The following is a 14640-nucleotide window of genomic DNA, read 5'->3' as shown; positions in this document are numbered from 1 at the left end:
GTAATTTTCTGAACAGCAAGACAATGAGCAGTTGTTATAATAGCAGGAATGCGAAATAATTAAAAAATGCTTTTTGGAAACTGCCCCTGATTTATAAATAAAAATTAATGGCAAAGCTCCTCATTTTTTATTTATTTGAAAAATATTAGTAGTTATAAATAAAAAGCTTTAAAATTTTATTTCTCAATAGCTATTATTAGAAATGAGGAGCAGTTTTCAAAAAAACAATATTTTATCACACTGCATTTTTTCAATTTATTGCCCCTCATTTTCTCGCTCCTCATTTCGTTAGGTATTTAAACATTTTTTTTGAAAATAGCACTTCATTTTGTGAATATTTATTAGTACTTTAAACGTAACGAGTATTTAAAAAATAAGGAGCTATTGAGAAGTTAAATTTTAATAAAATGCTCCTCATTTTTGGTAACTCAAACTTGAACGTTAAGAGTATTAAAAAATGAGGAGCTATTGAGAAGTAGAATTATAATAAAATGCTTCTTATTTTTTGACAACTCACACTGTAAAACTATTAATAAATTGAGCTATTATAATTTCAAATTTAAAAAAGGGGAGCAGTTTTCTAAAGCTACATTTTTTCCTCATTTGCTCCTCATTTTTGTCTCAATTTGACGCCTCATTTGCTTGAGCATTTAAGCTTTTTTTAAAATAACTCCCCATGATTATAATTCAGAATGATGCTCCTCATTTTTTCAATTTATTGCCCCCTCATTTTCTCGCTCCTCATTTCGTTAGGTATTTAAACAATTGAGCTATTATAATTTCAAATTTAAAAATGAGGAGCAGTTTTTCGAAAGCTGCATTTTTTCCTCATTTGCTCCTCATTTTTGTCTCATTTTTTGGCCTCATTTGCTTAACCATTTACACTTTTTTAAAAATGACTCCTCATGACTATAATTTGGAATGATGCTCCTCATTTTTTCAAGTTCTCAAAAAATTACATAAATAAAAATCAAGGTGCTGTCATAGTTTTTAATTCAAAAATGAGGAACAGTTTGAGAAAAAGATAATATAAGTTGTGCATTTTAGGCGTTTGATAGTTAAAAAAATTAGAAGTTATTCTATCTAAAGGTAGATTTTGAAAGGATGCTTTTAAATGTTAAATAACTCAATGAAAAATGAGGAGCAGTTTGCAAAAACATTTATTGCTCCTCATTTTCTTGCTCCTCATACGCCTAATATTCTTTCCTTACAGAAAACCCTTGGGACGAAGTGCTCCGAATGGTCGAAACCCGTCGTGCAGACATGGCGGGATGTTCCCAATACATCGGCAACCTTCGGAACCACAATCTCGATTTCAGCATCAACCAGAACCAAGTGTGCTCGACCTTTTTGGTTCCTAAGGCCCAGTTATACCCCGCGGCCAGTTTCTTCTCTCATCCATTCACGCATGAGGTGTGGATCACCTTAACCCTCATCACGTTCTTCTTGATAGTTCTTTTGAATCTCATAGTGCACATCAAAGGTTTTCTGACTTACCACAAAGCCTATCGATACAATAAGATTGAGCCTGGACTAATCACCATCAACATGTTTAGAATGTTCACAGCAGGTTCGATATACTTTAACAAAGGGCTTACTATGGTTCTCGGAGTCAAACTGTATATCCTGATTATAAGTATTGGGGGGCTCTTGATTACCACTTACTATTGTGCTGGACTGAGCAGCATTTTGTTCATCCCCAAGCTGACCAGACAAATAACGACTTTCCAAGATATGGTGACTTACAAAATAACTTACCAAGGTATGATGGAGACCTGGCTAATGTACTCAGATAGTTTGGCGGACCTGAGGAGCCTTCACAGGAATGAGGACCGTCTCAGGACCAAACTGGGTCCAAACACCGCGATCGCCGTGAAAACTCTGGAAAACTCTTACGTCACCGATCTGGATGGTTTCGATGTGGAAGGGCTAAAGTCCTATAGGGTCCTGAAGGAGTGCGGAAGCAATTTTTACACAGGGTTTGCCTTGCAAAAGGATTCACCCTTTGCGGAGAGGTTTAATGAAATCGCCTCCAGAATGATGGAGAGTGGCATAAACAAACATTGGATCGATAATGAGATCGATTATAATCGGAAGTTGCACGATTCGTTTTTTAGGTCTTATAATGCCATTCCGGGATATAATGCGGTCGATATACATAAGTTACGAGGGGTGTTTATGTTGTGGGGGTTCGGATTGGGCGTGGCTGCCATGGTGCTTCTATTGGAGTTAATTGTGAAGTTTATTAAAAGGGGGAAATCTTAGGGTGGCTCCTCATTTTGTTAAAAGAAAAGATGCTCCTCATGCCTCCTCATTTTTAAGTAAAAAATGAGGAGCATATTTATAATAACAGTTGATGTTTTGGCTCCTCATTTCTTATGAGGAAATAAATGAGGAGCACAAATATTATTTTACTTTTGTATGAAATGGCCCTCTTATCAAGAGCACTCCTCATGCCAAGAGTCAAAAAATAAAATGAGGAGCAATTTAATTTTTTTAATTTATATTTTAGTTCCTTATTCTGTTTAGTTAGTCTAATTTTTGCCATCACACGTCTACTTCTTACGCCAAACAAAGACAGAGCACCCCCGGGGGAATAAATTATGTCATTCGATTTACCTAAATAGGGAAAACCAAAGGGATTTCCACGGCCGCAAGTAAAATATTAAAATTTATGAAGATGTATTCCCGAGCCCTGAAAGCGCACTTTATTATTTCAATTCGCAGGACACCGTTTCGAATTCAATCTCGGTAAAACGCTTCGGATAATAAAACAAAATGAAATTCATCCCTGGGAGGAGGAGAAGGAGGAATAGTGAGGAGGGTCTTTATCTTTGCCTCTCTATATAAACGTACGTCTGTTTTATATCGGGCTTTTGTGCTGAGTTCTGCGCGAAATTAGGAAACCGTAAAACCCACGCCATATTTTATCGAGTGCCGCTTTTTTTTGTAAAAATATTTGTCAGTTTTATTGTTTAAGTATCTACATAAAAAAATTAAAACAACATTAAAAATATGCTCCTCATTTCTTTGCTCCTCATTTCCTTATATCTCCTGTTTGATCATCTTTACTTAAAATTGTTTTTCAAATTATTACTAAATAAATGCAAATGAGGAGCCTCACTAAAAAAAAGAGAAAAAAAGCTCCTTGTATTTTTGCTCCTCATTTTTTGCTCCTCATTTTTTTATATCGTCAAATTACTTATCTTTACTTGAAATTACTTTGCAAATGACTGTGTAAAAATGACTCGTTGTAAAATAAGAAATTTAGCTCCTCATTTCGTTACATGAATGTATTTTTGATTACTCAAAAAAATGAGGAGGTATATTTTAATAGAGCTCCTATAAAAATTATACCAATACTGTTCATTTAATTAAGATATGAGAAAAGAAATATTTTCTCGTTTCCTTGCTCCTCATTTTTATGAGCTTTATTTTATATAGTGGCTCCTCATATTCCTATAGGTACAGTTTAATTATCTTTATTTTAAGCTAATTTTGCTAATTAAAATAGTTAAAAAATGAGGAGTCAGTCAACGCAAATCATCAATTAATTGTTCCTCATTATAAAAAAAACATTTTAAGCAATTTGTCGTATAGTAACTTAAAAAGTAAAGCTGAGCAAAAAATTCGTAAAAGTGCTCCTCATTTTTTTGCTCCTCATTTCCTTATATTGTATTATACTTACTTACTTACTATCTTTACTTATAATTATTTTTTAAATTATTACTGTACGCAAATGAGGAGCAATACTGTAAAAAGAGAAAGGTGGCTCCTCGTTTTTTTGCTCTTCTTTACATTATTTGAATGTGTTTTTCTTTACAAAAGAGTGCATTATTTTTATATGCTTCTCATTTTGTGAAAATGGGAAGTCAGTTAACGTAGCTCCTCAAATTTCATCATTAATTGCTTCTGATTTAAAAAAAAAAAGAGTAAGTTAGTGAAGCTTCTCTCATGAAAAAACTGATCATAGAAGACATTTTATATTTCAGTAATCGCTCCTCATGTCGCGGCTCCTCATTTTCTTACTTGTTTGAATAAGAGCTTTGAATTTACTTGCTCCTCATTTTATTGGTTTTATGTAATTTTTTTTTCATTATAAGTTATATTTTTTGAATAGGAGCTCTTAATTTTCTCACAGGCTACATAAAAAAATAATTAGCATAAAAAATATGTTTTTTTTAAAATTTAGAAACGAGGAGCATTATTGAAATGAGGATATAAAATAAGTAATTGCTTAAAACCATGAGGAGCCAACGTTTTGAATAAATGTAATATGTAAATGAGGAGCAAAGCAATGAGGAATTAAAGTAATGCTCCTCATTTCTAAAGAAAAAAAAAATGTTTTAATAAGCAAGTTTTTTTTTAATTTAATCTGTGAGAAAATTAAAAGTTCCTATTCAAAAAATGTAGCTTATAATCCAAAAGCCAATAAAATGAGGAGCAAGTAAATTTAGAGCTCTTAGTAAGGATATGAGGAGCTCGAACATGAGGAGCCATTACTGTAATATAAAATGCTCCTATTATCAGTTTTTTATGAGAGGAGCTTCACTATCTTACTCCTTGTTTTTTTTTAAAATCAGAAGCAATTAATAATGAAATTTGAAAAGCTATCTTAACTGACTCCTCATTTTTACAAATAGAGAAGCACATAAAAATAATGCACACTTTTGAAAAGAAAAACACATTTAAATAATGTTAAAAAGAGCAAAACAATGAGGAGCCTCCTTTCTCTCTTTACAGTGAGGCTCCTCATTTGCGTACAGTAATTATTTAAAAAATAATGTTAAGTGAAGATAGTCAATTTAAAGAAATGAGGAGCAATTTTTTGCTCAGCTTTACCCTTTAAGTTACTATAGAATAAATTGCTTAAATTTTTTTTTTATAATGAGGAACAATTAATTGATGATTTGCACTGACTGACTCCTCAATTTTTTAACTATTTTAATTAGAAAAATTAGGTTAAAATGAAGGTAATTAAACTGTACCTATAGGGATATGAGGAGCCACTGTATAAAATAAGGCTCATTAAAATGAGGAGCAAGGAAACAAGATTCCACTTCTCATTAATTAAAGGAACCGTATTGGTAATATTTCTTATAGAAGCTCCATTAAAATATACCTCCTCATTTTTTCAGTAATCAAAAATACATTCATGTAACGAAATGAGGAGCTCAATTTCTTTTTTTACAACGAGTCATTTTTACACAGTCATCATTTGTAAAGTAATATCAAGTAAAGATAAGCAATTTGAAAATATAAAAAAAATTAAGAGCAAAAAATGAGGAGCAAAAAAAAATTCTTTTTTACAGCGATGCTCCTCATTTTTACACAGTCATCATTTGCAAACTATTATGTCTTAATATAAACAATTTGAAGATATCAAAAAATGAGGAGCAAATTTACAATTTTTTTCCTCAGCTTTACCATTTAAGTTACTTATACCAGGATTTTCGTAAAATATTTTTTTTATAATAAGGAGCAATTATTTGAAAATTTGCATTGACTGACTCCTCATTTTTCAAGCATTCTTCTTAGCAAAATAATGTTAAAATAAAAATAATTAAACTGTACATATGAGGAGTCATTGCATAAAATAATCCTCATAAGAATGAGGAGCAAGGAAATGAGAAAATATTTCGCTCCTCATATCTCCATCAAAAAAACAGTATGGGTAATATTTTCCCATCCAATATTTTTAATTAATTTAAATTGTAGAAAAAATAAGAGCTCATTTTCAAAAATGCACCTTCTAATTTTTTTTTGTAATCTGAGCCTAGAAATAATGCACACCTTTGAAAAGAAATACACATTCAAGTAAGTAAATGAGAAGCAAAAAAAATGAGGAGCAAAGAAATGAGAAATTATTCCGCTTCTCATATCTTAATTAAAGAACAGTATGGGAATATTTTTTATAAGAGCTCCTTAAAAATATACCTTCTCATTTTTTCAATGTTCAAAAAGACATTCATGTTCCGAAATGAGGAGCATAATTTTTTTTAACAACGATACTCTTCATTTTTACAAAGTCATCATTTGCAAATTATTATCAAGTAAAGATAAGCATTTTGAAGATATAAAAAAATGAGGAGAAAAAAAATGAGGAGCAATTTTACCATTTTTTTGCTCCTCATTTTTCAAGCATTCTAATTAGCAAAATAATGTTGAAATAAAAATAATTAAACTGTAATACATGTAAGGATATGAGGAGTCAATGCATAAAATAATCCTCATAAAAATGAGGAGCAAGGAAATGAGAAATTAATCCGCTCCCCATACCTTAATCAAAAAAACAGTATGGATAATATTTTGTTAAACACAATTTTTAATTAATTTAGATTGTAGACCAATAAAGAGCTCTTTTTCAAAAAAGTATCTTCTAATTTTTTCCAGTAATTTAATCCTAGAAATAATGCACACTTTTGAAAAGAAATACACATTCAAGTGAGTAAATGAGGGGCAAAAAATGAGGAGCAAAAAAATGAGGAGCATAATTTTCACAGTGAGGCTCCTCATTTTTATACAATCATAACTTGAAAAATTATATTAAGTAAAAGTAATTATTCTGCAAATATAAAAAAATGAGGAGCAAAAAAATGAGGAGCAATTTTCCAAACTTTCAATCATGCTCCAACTTACTTAACTTAACTACGGATTCCTTGAAATACTCCTTAATATGTCTCCTTTCACGCTTTGATCCTGGCTGGAAAAGCCTTGAAAAGCGAGTAATTTCATCCAGCTACTATTACTTTAATTCTAGTCGGAAACGGTGCATTCGTACAGCCGCAGTAAAACGCAATTACCGTAGATTGACCGAAATGACATTAAGTTTTATTACCGCTGCCTGAGCTTTATTACATTGTTGGCAATTTTCCGGTGTCGTCGACATCAAAGGAATGAAAAATTTCGAGCGCGTTAGTCCCCTCCATTTTTTTTTTATTAGTTTGTTAGATGGATTTTTAGCATGAAAAACCGTATTGTTTAAAATGGGTATTTAAGGGTGCTTTCATCATTTTGTGATACTTTCATTTTGGCTTTAATTAAGTGACAATCAACAGCGATTTCTCACCAAATATGCTTCAATACTTACGTCAACGTTTACTAGCTTAACGGTAAATGCTTTAAATGGAGGAGACTCTTTGGGGATGTACCGGTAAAACTCCTCGTCGTTCCAGTACCACTTTATGGAGTACAAAGGGACGTTTTCCAGGTCGTACTCGCAAGTCATCGTCACAGTATCACCAGATTTGATGGCCTCCGGTACTTTGATTACCATCGATTTCAGTGAGGATGATTCTGCAAGAGAAACACTAATACAGTATTATATTAAAAACATATAAAGTCAAAACACCATTATCTAAAAGGGATAAAAGCTGTTTAATTTAAATTATAATTTTCTGCTGAATTAAGAACGAGGAGTTAAAAACAGAAGGAAAAAAAACTGGGATCCTTTAGAATAACACCGCCCCAGGGGGACTTTCCTCCAGGAGGAATAACAAAGTGCGCTTAAAAGTGTTTGTTCTTTGCTGGCAAAGTTTGTGCTAAATTACCTTTTAATATTATTTTTGTTTAAGAATTAACTTAACCAGGGCATAATTTGCACGTGAAAATTTCGGTATTTAATTTGATCAATTTTTACGGTTACTTAAAAGAAAACATGCTCCTTATGCATAAACCTTAAGAGGCTCCTCATTTTAAAAGACGATAATGAGGAGCATATTTATTTAAAAATAATGACTCCTCATTTTTTTGGTATCGATTAACCTGATCTAAGTTTACCTCATCAAAAAATAAACTTAGCTCCTCATTACAGATAGTAGGTTACTTAAAAGAATATATGCTCCTCATGCCTAAACTCTTAGGAGCTCCTCATTTTAAAAAACGACAATGAGGAGCATATTTATTTAATAACAATGACTCCTTATTTTTTTGGTATCGATAAATCTGATCTAAGTTTACCTCATTAAAAAATAAATTTAGCTCATTATTCCAGACAGTAGGTTACTTAAAAGGAAGCATGCTCCTCATGCCTAAACCTTAAGAATCTCCTCATTTCAAAAGACGACAATGAGGAGCATATTTATTTAATAACAATGACTCCTTATTTTTTTGGTATCGATAAATCTGATCTAAGTTTACCTCATTAAAAAATAAATTTAGCTCCTTCTTCCAGACAGTAGGTTTTTTAAAAGGAAACATGCTCCTCATGCCTTAACCTTAAAAATCTCCTCATTTTAAAAGACGACAATGAGGAGCATATTTATTTAAAAACAATTACTCCTCATTTTATTGGTATTGATTAGCCTGATCTAAGTTTACCTTATCAAAAAATTAATTTAGCACCTCATTCCAGACAGTATTTTACCTAAAAAAGAATCATGCTCCTCATGCCTAAACCTTAAAACGCTCCTCATTTTTAAAGACGACAATGAGGAGCATATTTATTTAAAAACAATGACTCCTCATTGTTTTGGTATCGATTAACCTGTTTTTTACCTCATCAGAAAATAAATTTAGCTCCTCATTCCAGACAGTGACTTACTTAAAAGAAAACATCCTCCTCATGCCTAAATCTTAAGAAGCTCCTTATTTCAAAAGACGACAATGAGGAGCATATTTATTTAATAATAATGACTTCATTTTATTGGTATCGATTAACCTGATCTAAGTTTACTTCATCAAAAAATAAATTTAGCTCCTCATTCCAGACAGTAGGTTACATAAAAGGAAGCATGCTCCTCATGCCTAAACCTTAAGAGGCTCCTCATTTCAAAGCATCTTTATTTAAAAACAATGACTCCTAACTTTTTTGGTATCAATTAACCTGATTTAAAATAGCCGTATCAAAAAATAAACTTAGCTCCTTATTTTTAAAGACGACAATGAGGAGCATATTTATTTAAAAACATTGACTCCTCATTTTATTGGTATCGATTAACTTGATCTAAGTTTACCTCATTAGAAAATAAATTTAGCTCTTTATTCCAGACAGTAGGTTACTTAAAAGAAAACATGCTCCTCATGCCTAAATCTTAAGAAGCTCCTCATTTCAAAAGACGACAATGAGGAGCATATTTATTTAAAAACAATGACTCCTCATTTTGTTGGTATCGATTAACGTGATTTAAGTTGTTTCATCAGGAAATATACTTAGCTCCTCATTCCAGACAGTAGGTTACTTAAAAGAAAACATGCTCCTCATGCCTAAACCGTAAAAGGCACCTTATTTCAAAAGACGTTAATGAGGAGCATATTTATTTAAAAACAAGGACTCTTAATATTTTTGAATACATTAACCTGATCTAAGTTTACCTCATCAAAAAATAAACTTAGCTCCTTATTCCAGGCAGTAGGTTACCTACAAGAAAACATGCTACAGATGCCTAAACCTTAAGAGGCCCCTCAATTCAAAAGACGACAATGAGGAGCATATTTATTTTAAAAAAATGACTCCTCATTTTGTTGGTATCGATTATCGAGATCTAAGTTTCTTCATCAGAAAATAAATTTAGCTCCTTATTCCAGACAGTAGGTTACTTAAGAGAAAACATGCTCCTCATGCCTAAACTTTAAGAGGCTCCTCATTTCAGACAGTAGAACTTGGGAAAAAATATTTTAACTCTCTGCACTTATTTCTTTGGCTCCTCATATTTATCTTAAAAATAAAGAAGGAAAAATAAGCTCCTCATATCAAAAAACCTTGTATGCTACCTAATTAACTCTTTACCATTGCTATATCCCGATCGATAACCTAAAAACTCATGTACTAAACTAAAAAGCCAAATTTTCCATTAACCCTTCCTAATTTAACCATATTTGTTCATCCATATATAAACAAATAGAGGATAACGCATAGCCTAATACGTACCAGCCATAAATTTATACGTTTTTGGGGTCTGAGGGGGGTGAGGCGGCTCATTTAATTTAATATCACGCTCCCATTTATACACGGTGCTTTATCGTAAAAAGGGAATTTAAATTATGTTACAGTCACCGAACGTGCACGAAAAACATTTAAATTATTTTATAGTCCGGTGAATTAATTAGTGGGTCACTCTTCATTATTATTATTATTAGTAAAATCCCCATTTCAATATAATATAATCCTCAATTGGTTTGGTAGTATTGTGGCCTTAAAAAAGCTCCTAATTTCTGATTTAAAAAAATTAGCTCCTCATACTCGTACAAGTATAAAAAACAATTAATTTAAATGAAAGGCATTTTGTAACTTAGCTCCTCATTTTTTGTCTCCTCATTAATAACAAAAAAAAAATTACGACGAAAACTGTGGCTCCTCATTTTAGACAGAAAATGAGGAGCTCAAACAGAAATTAAAAAACATTATAGTGGATCGAATCCAATAGGGCTTAAAACGTAACATACACCCGAAACGAAATGGAAACTTTTAAAAAGCTTCAGGTTCGAGTCGAAAGAAGTTTCACCCGGATAGGATTGTAAAACTACCACCGAACGAAACATGGGAAATTCTCGTATATATTCCCGTTAAAAGTTCTCGGGACACGGGAGTGTAAAACAACATTTTTATCGGTCCGGTTAAGTTGCCCTTAGGGAAAACAAATTGTGTTTTATAAGTTTGCATACAGTGGAATTGCAAATCGATGCGTCGCTTATTTGTTTACTTCAATTATTTCGTCATTCTTTTGGTTTGTTAAGGATTTAAGGTAAAAAATATGAGGAGCCTTTTAAGCAGTAAAATAAGGAGTGATTCTGAAGTGAAAAATTTGTATTAAAGCGGTATTAGTTTCATTTGGAGAATTAGGAGATGCACTATAAGAAGTGCAATTTTAAAAGGTAGCTCCTCATTGTTTTGCAATTTTATGTAATAAATTTTATGAAAAATGAGAAACTGTACATTACATCTCCTTTTTTTAATCAAATTAGGAGCTATACATTAAAAAGAATGAAGAACTGTATTAATTTCAAAATGTAGAAATGAGGAGCAGTTTTTATGTTACTAACTAAATCATCAGATCAGTGTAACAAAAATGAGGAGTCTTAATTTAAAAAAAATGAACTGCCTGGAATTTTTCCTTGCCTCCTCATATATGCAATGAACATTAGGAAAAAAATAAAGGCATCACATTTTATTTCAAATTATTTTAATCTTATGGCTCTTCAAAAAAATATTTAGCTCCTCATACCAGCCAGTTAAATTTTTTTTTAATTATTAAAATTATATTAATAATTTTTTTGGCTCCTAATATCTGCACTAAAGTAAAATAAAAAAAATATGAGGAGCAAGCTATTTAAACCTTTAACTCTTAATTTGAATATTTTTTCTTGATCTTATCTCTATGAAAAATATCCTTTAACTCCTTATTCCAGATAGGAGAGAAAAATAATCAACTGCCTGGAATTGACTCCTCATTTTCACTCATCTTCAGTTTTTGTCGAATTACCCCTGAAGAGTTAATATGACTTTAGAGTTTTTGGATTTTTTCAAAATTTAAACAGCTGGCTCCTCATTTTTACTTCTTGCTTCAACATCTCGCTCAGAAAATGAGGAGCCAATTAACTTGATTGATTGAACACTATTCTGAAGTGCTAGGAATTTCTTATTTATTTGCTCTTCATATTCCCTTCTCGTTAACTTTCTGAGGTTACCTTCTCAATTTAAGTTGAAAATGAGGAGCTTAATAGCGATAATTGTTCAGAAAATAATATATTCGACTGCTTTTATTTGGCTCCTCATTTTCAGTTCTCGCATTTCATTTGAAAAAATGAGGGGCCTAATGACATTCATGCCTGGAGTTTGTTATATGTCTCCTAATTTTCTTCGTTAAGATAATTACTCAATCTATATATAGAAAATGAGAAGCATAAACGATGAACGCGTTTCCAGTTTGCATTCCTTAACATTTAACTCAAACCTTTCCATCTCTCTCCCTCTCTCTCTCCTTCTCTCGCTGTCTCCTTTTGCAACATATAATAGTTGATTTAAGTAGTTCTAGCGTGATTACTTATCCAACCACCATAACCGGTAAATTGATGTCACAAACTTCGGTGTAATTATGCATTCTGCAAACTTTACAGCATCGAACTTCCGCAGTATAAACGGTTACGTTTACATGACGTGGAGAGAAGTTAGATTTAATGGAAGCGGGATCGCGTGTGACAGGTGCAGTTTGTCATTTTATTTATTTAAAAAAATAAATAAATAAATTATTATGTTCTTTCTTGCCTATCTTTTCATTCACTTTAGTATATGGTTCTGGCCTGCATCCCAATCCATTAAGGGATAAGCCGATTGTGAGGAAAAAGTGTTGGACGTAAAATAAGAAAAACAAGCGGAACTGTGTCTGTCAGGATCCTCGGAAAAGTCTTTTGTGTCGGGTTGAGTTGATTGGATCTATGCAGCTGTGCGAAAATCGACCCTATAATTTTTTTTTCCTGGATTAAATAGATGAATGGGTATTGGCCCCTAATTTTTGGGGATTTTCACATAATAATTATTACTCTCCAAAGAATCCGGAAGTAATTTATTACTGATTTTGACTTTTTCATTCCCTCATAAATTGATTATATAGTGCGAACTTTCCGGGGTAAACTTTCGGTGCCAAAGTGCCCCGACTTGCCGAGAACTTCGATAAACTTTCACCGTTTTATTGGGTTTTAGCATAACAATCCTTTGCACTGAGGCTCGAGTGAAATTTTCCTTAAAAGAAGTTTTTTTATAAATCGCGGTTTTTTTTTTAGAAGTTACCCGAGATGAAAATCTATAAATACGAGACATTGAGAGAGAGAAAAGATGATAAGCTTTTTGCAGATTTTTTAAATTTAATATTACTTAGGCTCCTCATTTTTTGACTTAATTGAGTAGCAATTATGTATGAGGAGCCAAAGAAAAACTTTTAGGTTTTCAGGTATAGAGTAGGGGAGAAAAATTGACAAGGAGAGAAAATGAGGAGCCACAGAAAAAATAGTGTTTTACTAAACGTCATTGGGCTCCTCATTTTTCGAACGAGAAAATGAGACAAGAAGTGCAAATTAGGAGATCAATAGATATGAGGAGCCAAATAACAAATCCAAAAAGTAATTTTCTCTGGACAATTATTAATTACTATTCAGCTCCTCATTTTCGATCAAAATTAATAAGGCAATAGTAACTGGGCTCCTCAATTTCTGAGCAAAAATAAGGAGCTAATTTCAGGCCATTGAAAAGGTTTCCTAGCTTTCAGTACTTGGAATAATCAAAATAATATCCAACTAAATAGAAAAAAGTTGATAAGGAACGAAAATGAGGAGCCAATGGAGTAAATTGAGAAATTTCGAGGTAATAGAAACTAAGCTCCTCATTTTCTGAGCAAGATAATGAATGAAGAGCTAATTCCAGGCATTTGAAAAATTTTTTTGCATAAATGAATAGTATAAAAAATATGAGGAGATAAGGGACACAAGAAGTTTAAAAAAAATCTTAATTTAAAATGCTTGGACAAAAAACATTAATTACAAATTTTTATTAGGCCTAAAATGAAGAGCCGAATGTAATTTTTGGAAAAGCCTAATTGAAATCATAACTAAATTTTTGTTTTACATTTTGCTTTAAATTAGGGGGCCAACAGATGTGAGGAGCAAAATAAAAATTCCAAGAAGTTAAATATATTTTCTCTGGACAATTATTGATTACTATTCAGCTCCTCATTTTTTATCAAAATTGAGAAGTTATATTTTTGTTTGAGGAGTTATATTACCAATGAATATAGAACTTAATTTTTTTTTGACTTGTATAGCTGCGCGTGAGAAAAGAAATAAATGAGGAGCTTAGAAATATGGTATTTTATTGTCATTAGACTCCTCATTTTTAATGCTAGAATAGAAATGAACTTTAGGAATAAATTCCAGGCATTAATAAACTTTTTTCCCTTAAAAAACATTAGTAACCTGGCTCCTCATTTTCTGAGCAAGATAATGAGCAAAAATGAGGAGCTAATTCCAGGCACTTGATAAAGTTGTTCCTTGCTTTCAGTACTTGGAATGAGCCAACAAATAAAAGTAATATATTTTTTCCTTCACATCAAAATCACAATATTTTTGCTCCTCATTTCTTTAAAAAAACATTAGCATGAATAATATAAGGAACCAAAAGAGACGTTCAAGTTTCAACTGCCTGGAAGAAGTGAATTTTATTTATACTATCAATTGTCACTAGGCTCCTCATTTACATTGAGGACCCAAAAGTTTTTTGAGGGACTATGAATATTGAGTAATTTTTTTTAAAGCGTGGAAGCTCTATTATGTATTTCCAACTAAAGAGAAAAATATTAATGAAAAACGAAAATGAGGAGCCAATGGAGTAAAATGAAAAATTTCGACGCAATAGTAACCAGGCTCCTCATTTTCTGAGGAAGATAATGAGCAAAAATGAGGAGCTAATTCCAGGCATTTGAAAAAGTTTCTTAGCTTTCAGTACTTGGAATACTAATTTTTTTAAATATACATTGCAGATATGAGGAGCTAAAGAAATTTATCTATTAATTTTAAAGTTTTTTTTTTATTATGCTCCTCCTTGATTTTTGCTTAAATGAATACTAGAATCAGTATAAAAAATATGAGAGGACAAGAGACATGAGGAGCTTAAAAATAGTAATTACAATTTTAGGCCTAAAATGAAGAGCCGAG

General features: G+C 31.8%; 1 protein-coding gene across 2 annotated transcripts in view; it reads right to left on the bottom strand.

Annotated features, from left to right (window-relative positions):
• Positions 1-14640, bottom strand: part of LOC126746295 (uncharacterized) — a 118639-nt gene that overhangs the window by 82383 nt on the left and 21616 nt on the right. For both annotated transcript variants that reach the window (XM_050454471.1, XM_050454470.1), the window contains exon 3: positions 7091-7296. In XM_050454471.1, coding sequence (XP_050310428.1) covers positions 7091-7296 — 206 coding nt within the window. The remainder of the gene's footprint in view (positions 1-7090; positions 7297-14640) is intronic.

This window comes from Anthonomus grandis, chromosome 17, assembly GCF_022605725.1.
Source record: "Anthonomus grandis grandis chromosome 17, icAntGran1.3, whole genome shotgun sequence".
NCBI classification, from domain to species: Eukaryota; Metazoa; Arthropoda; class Insecta; order Coleoptera; family Curculionidae; genus Anthonomus; species Anthonomus grandis.
The sequence above is the reverse complement of the archived record's forward strand: the minus strand, read 5'-3'. Positions and strand labels throughout refer to the sequence as shown.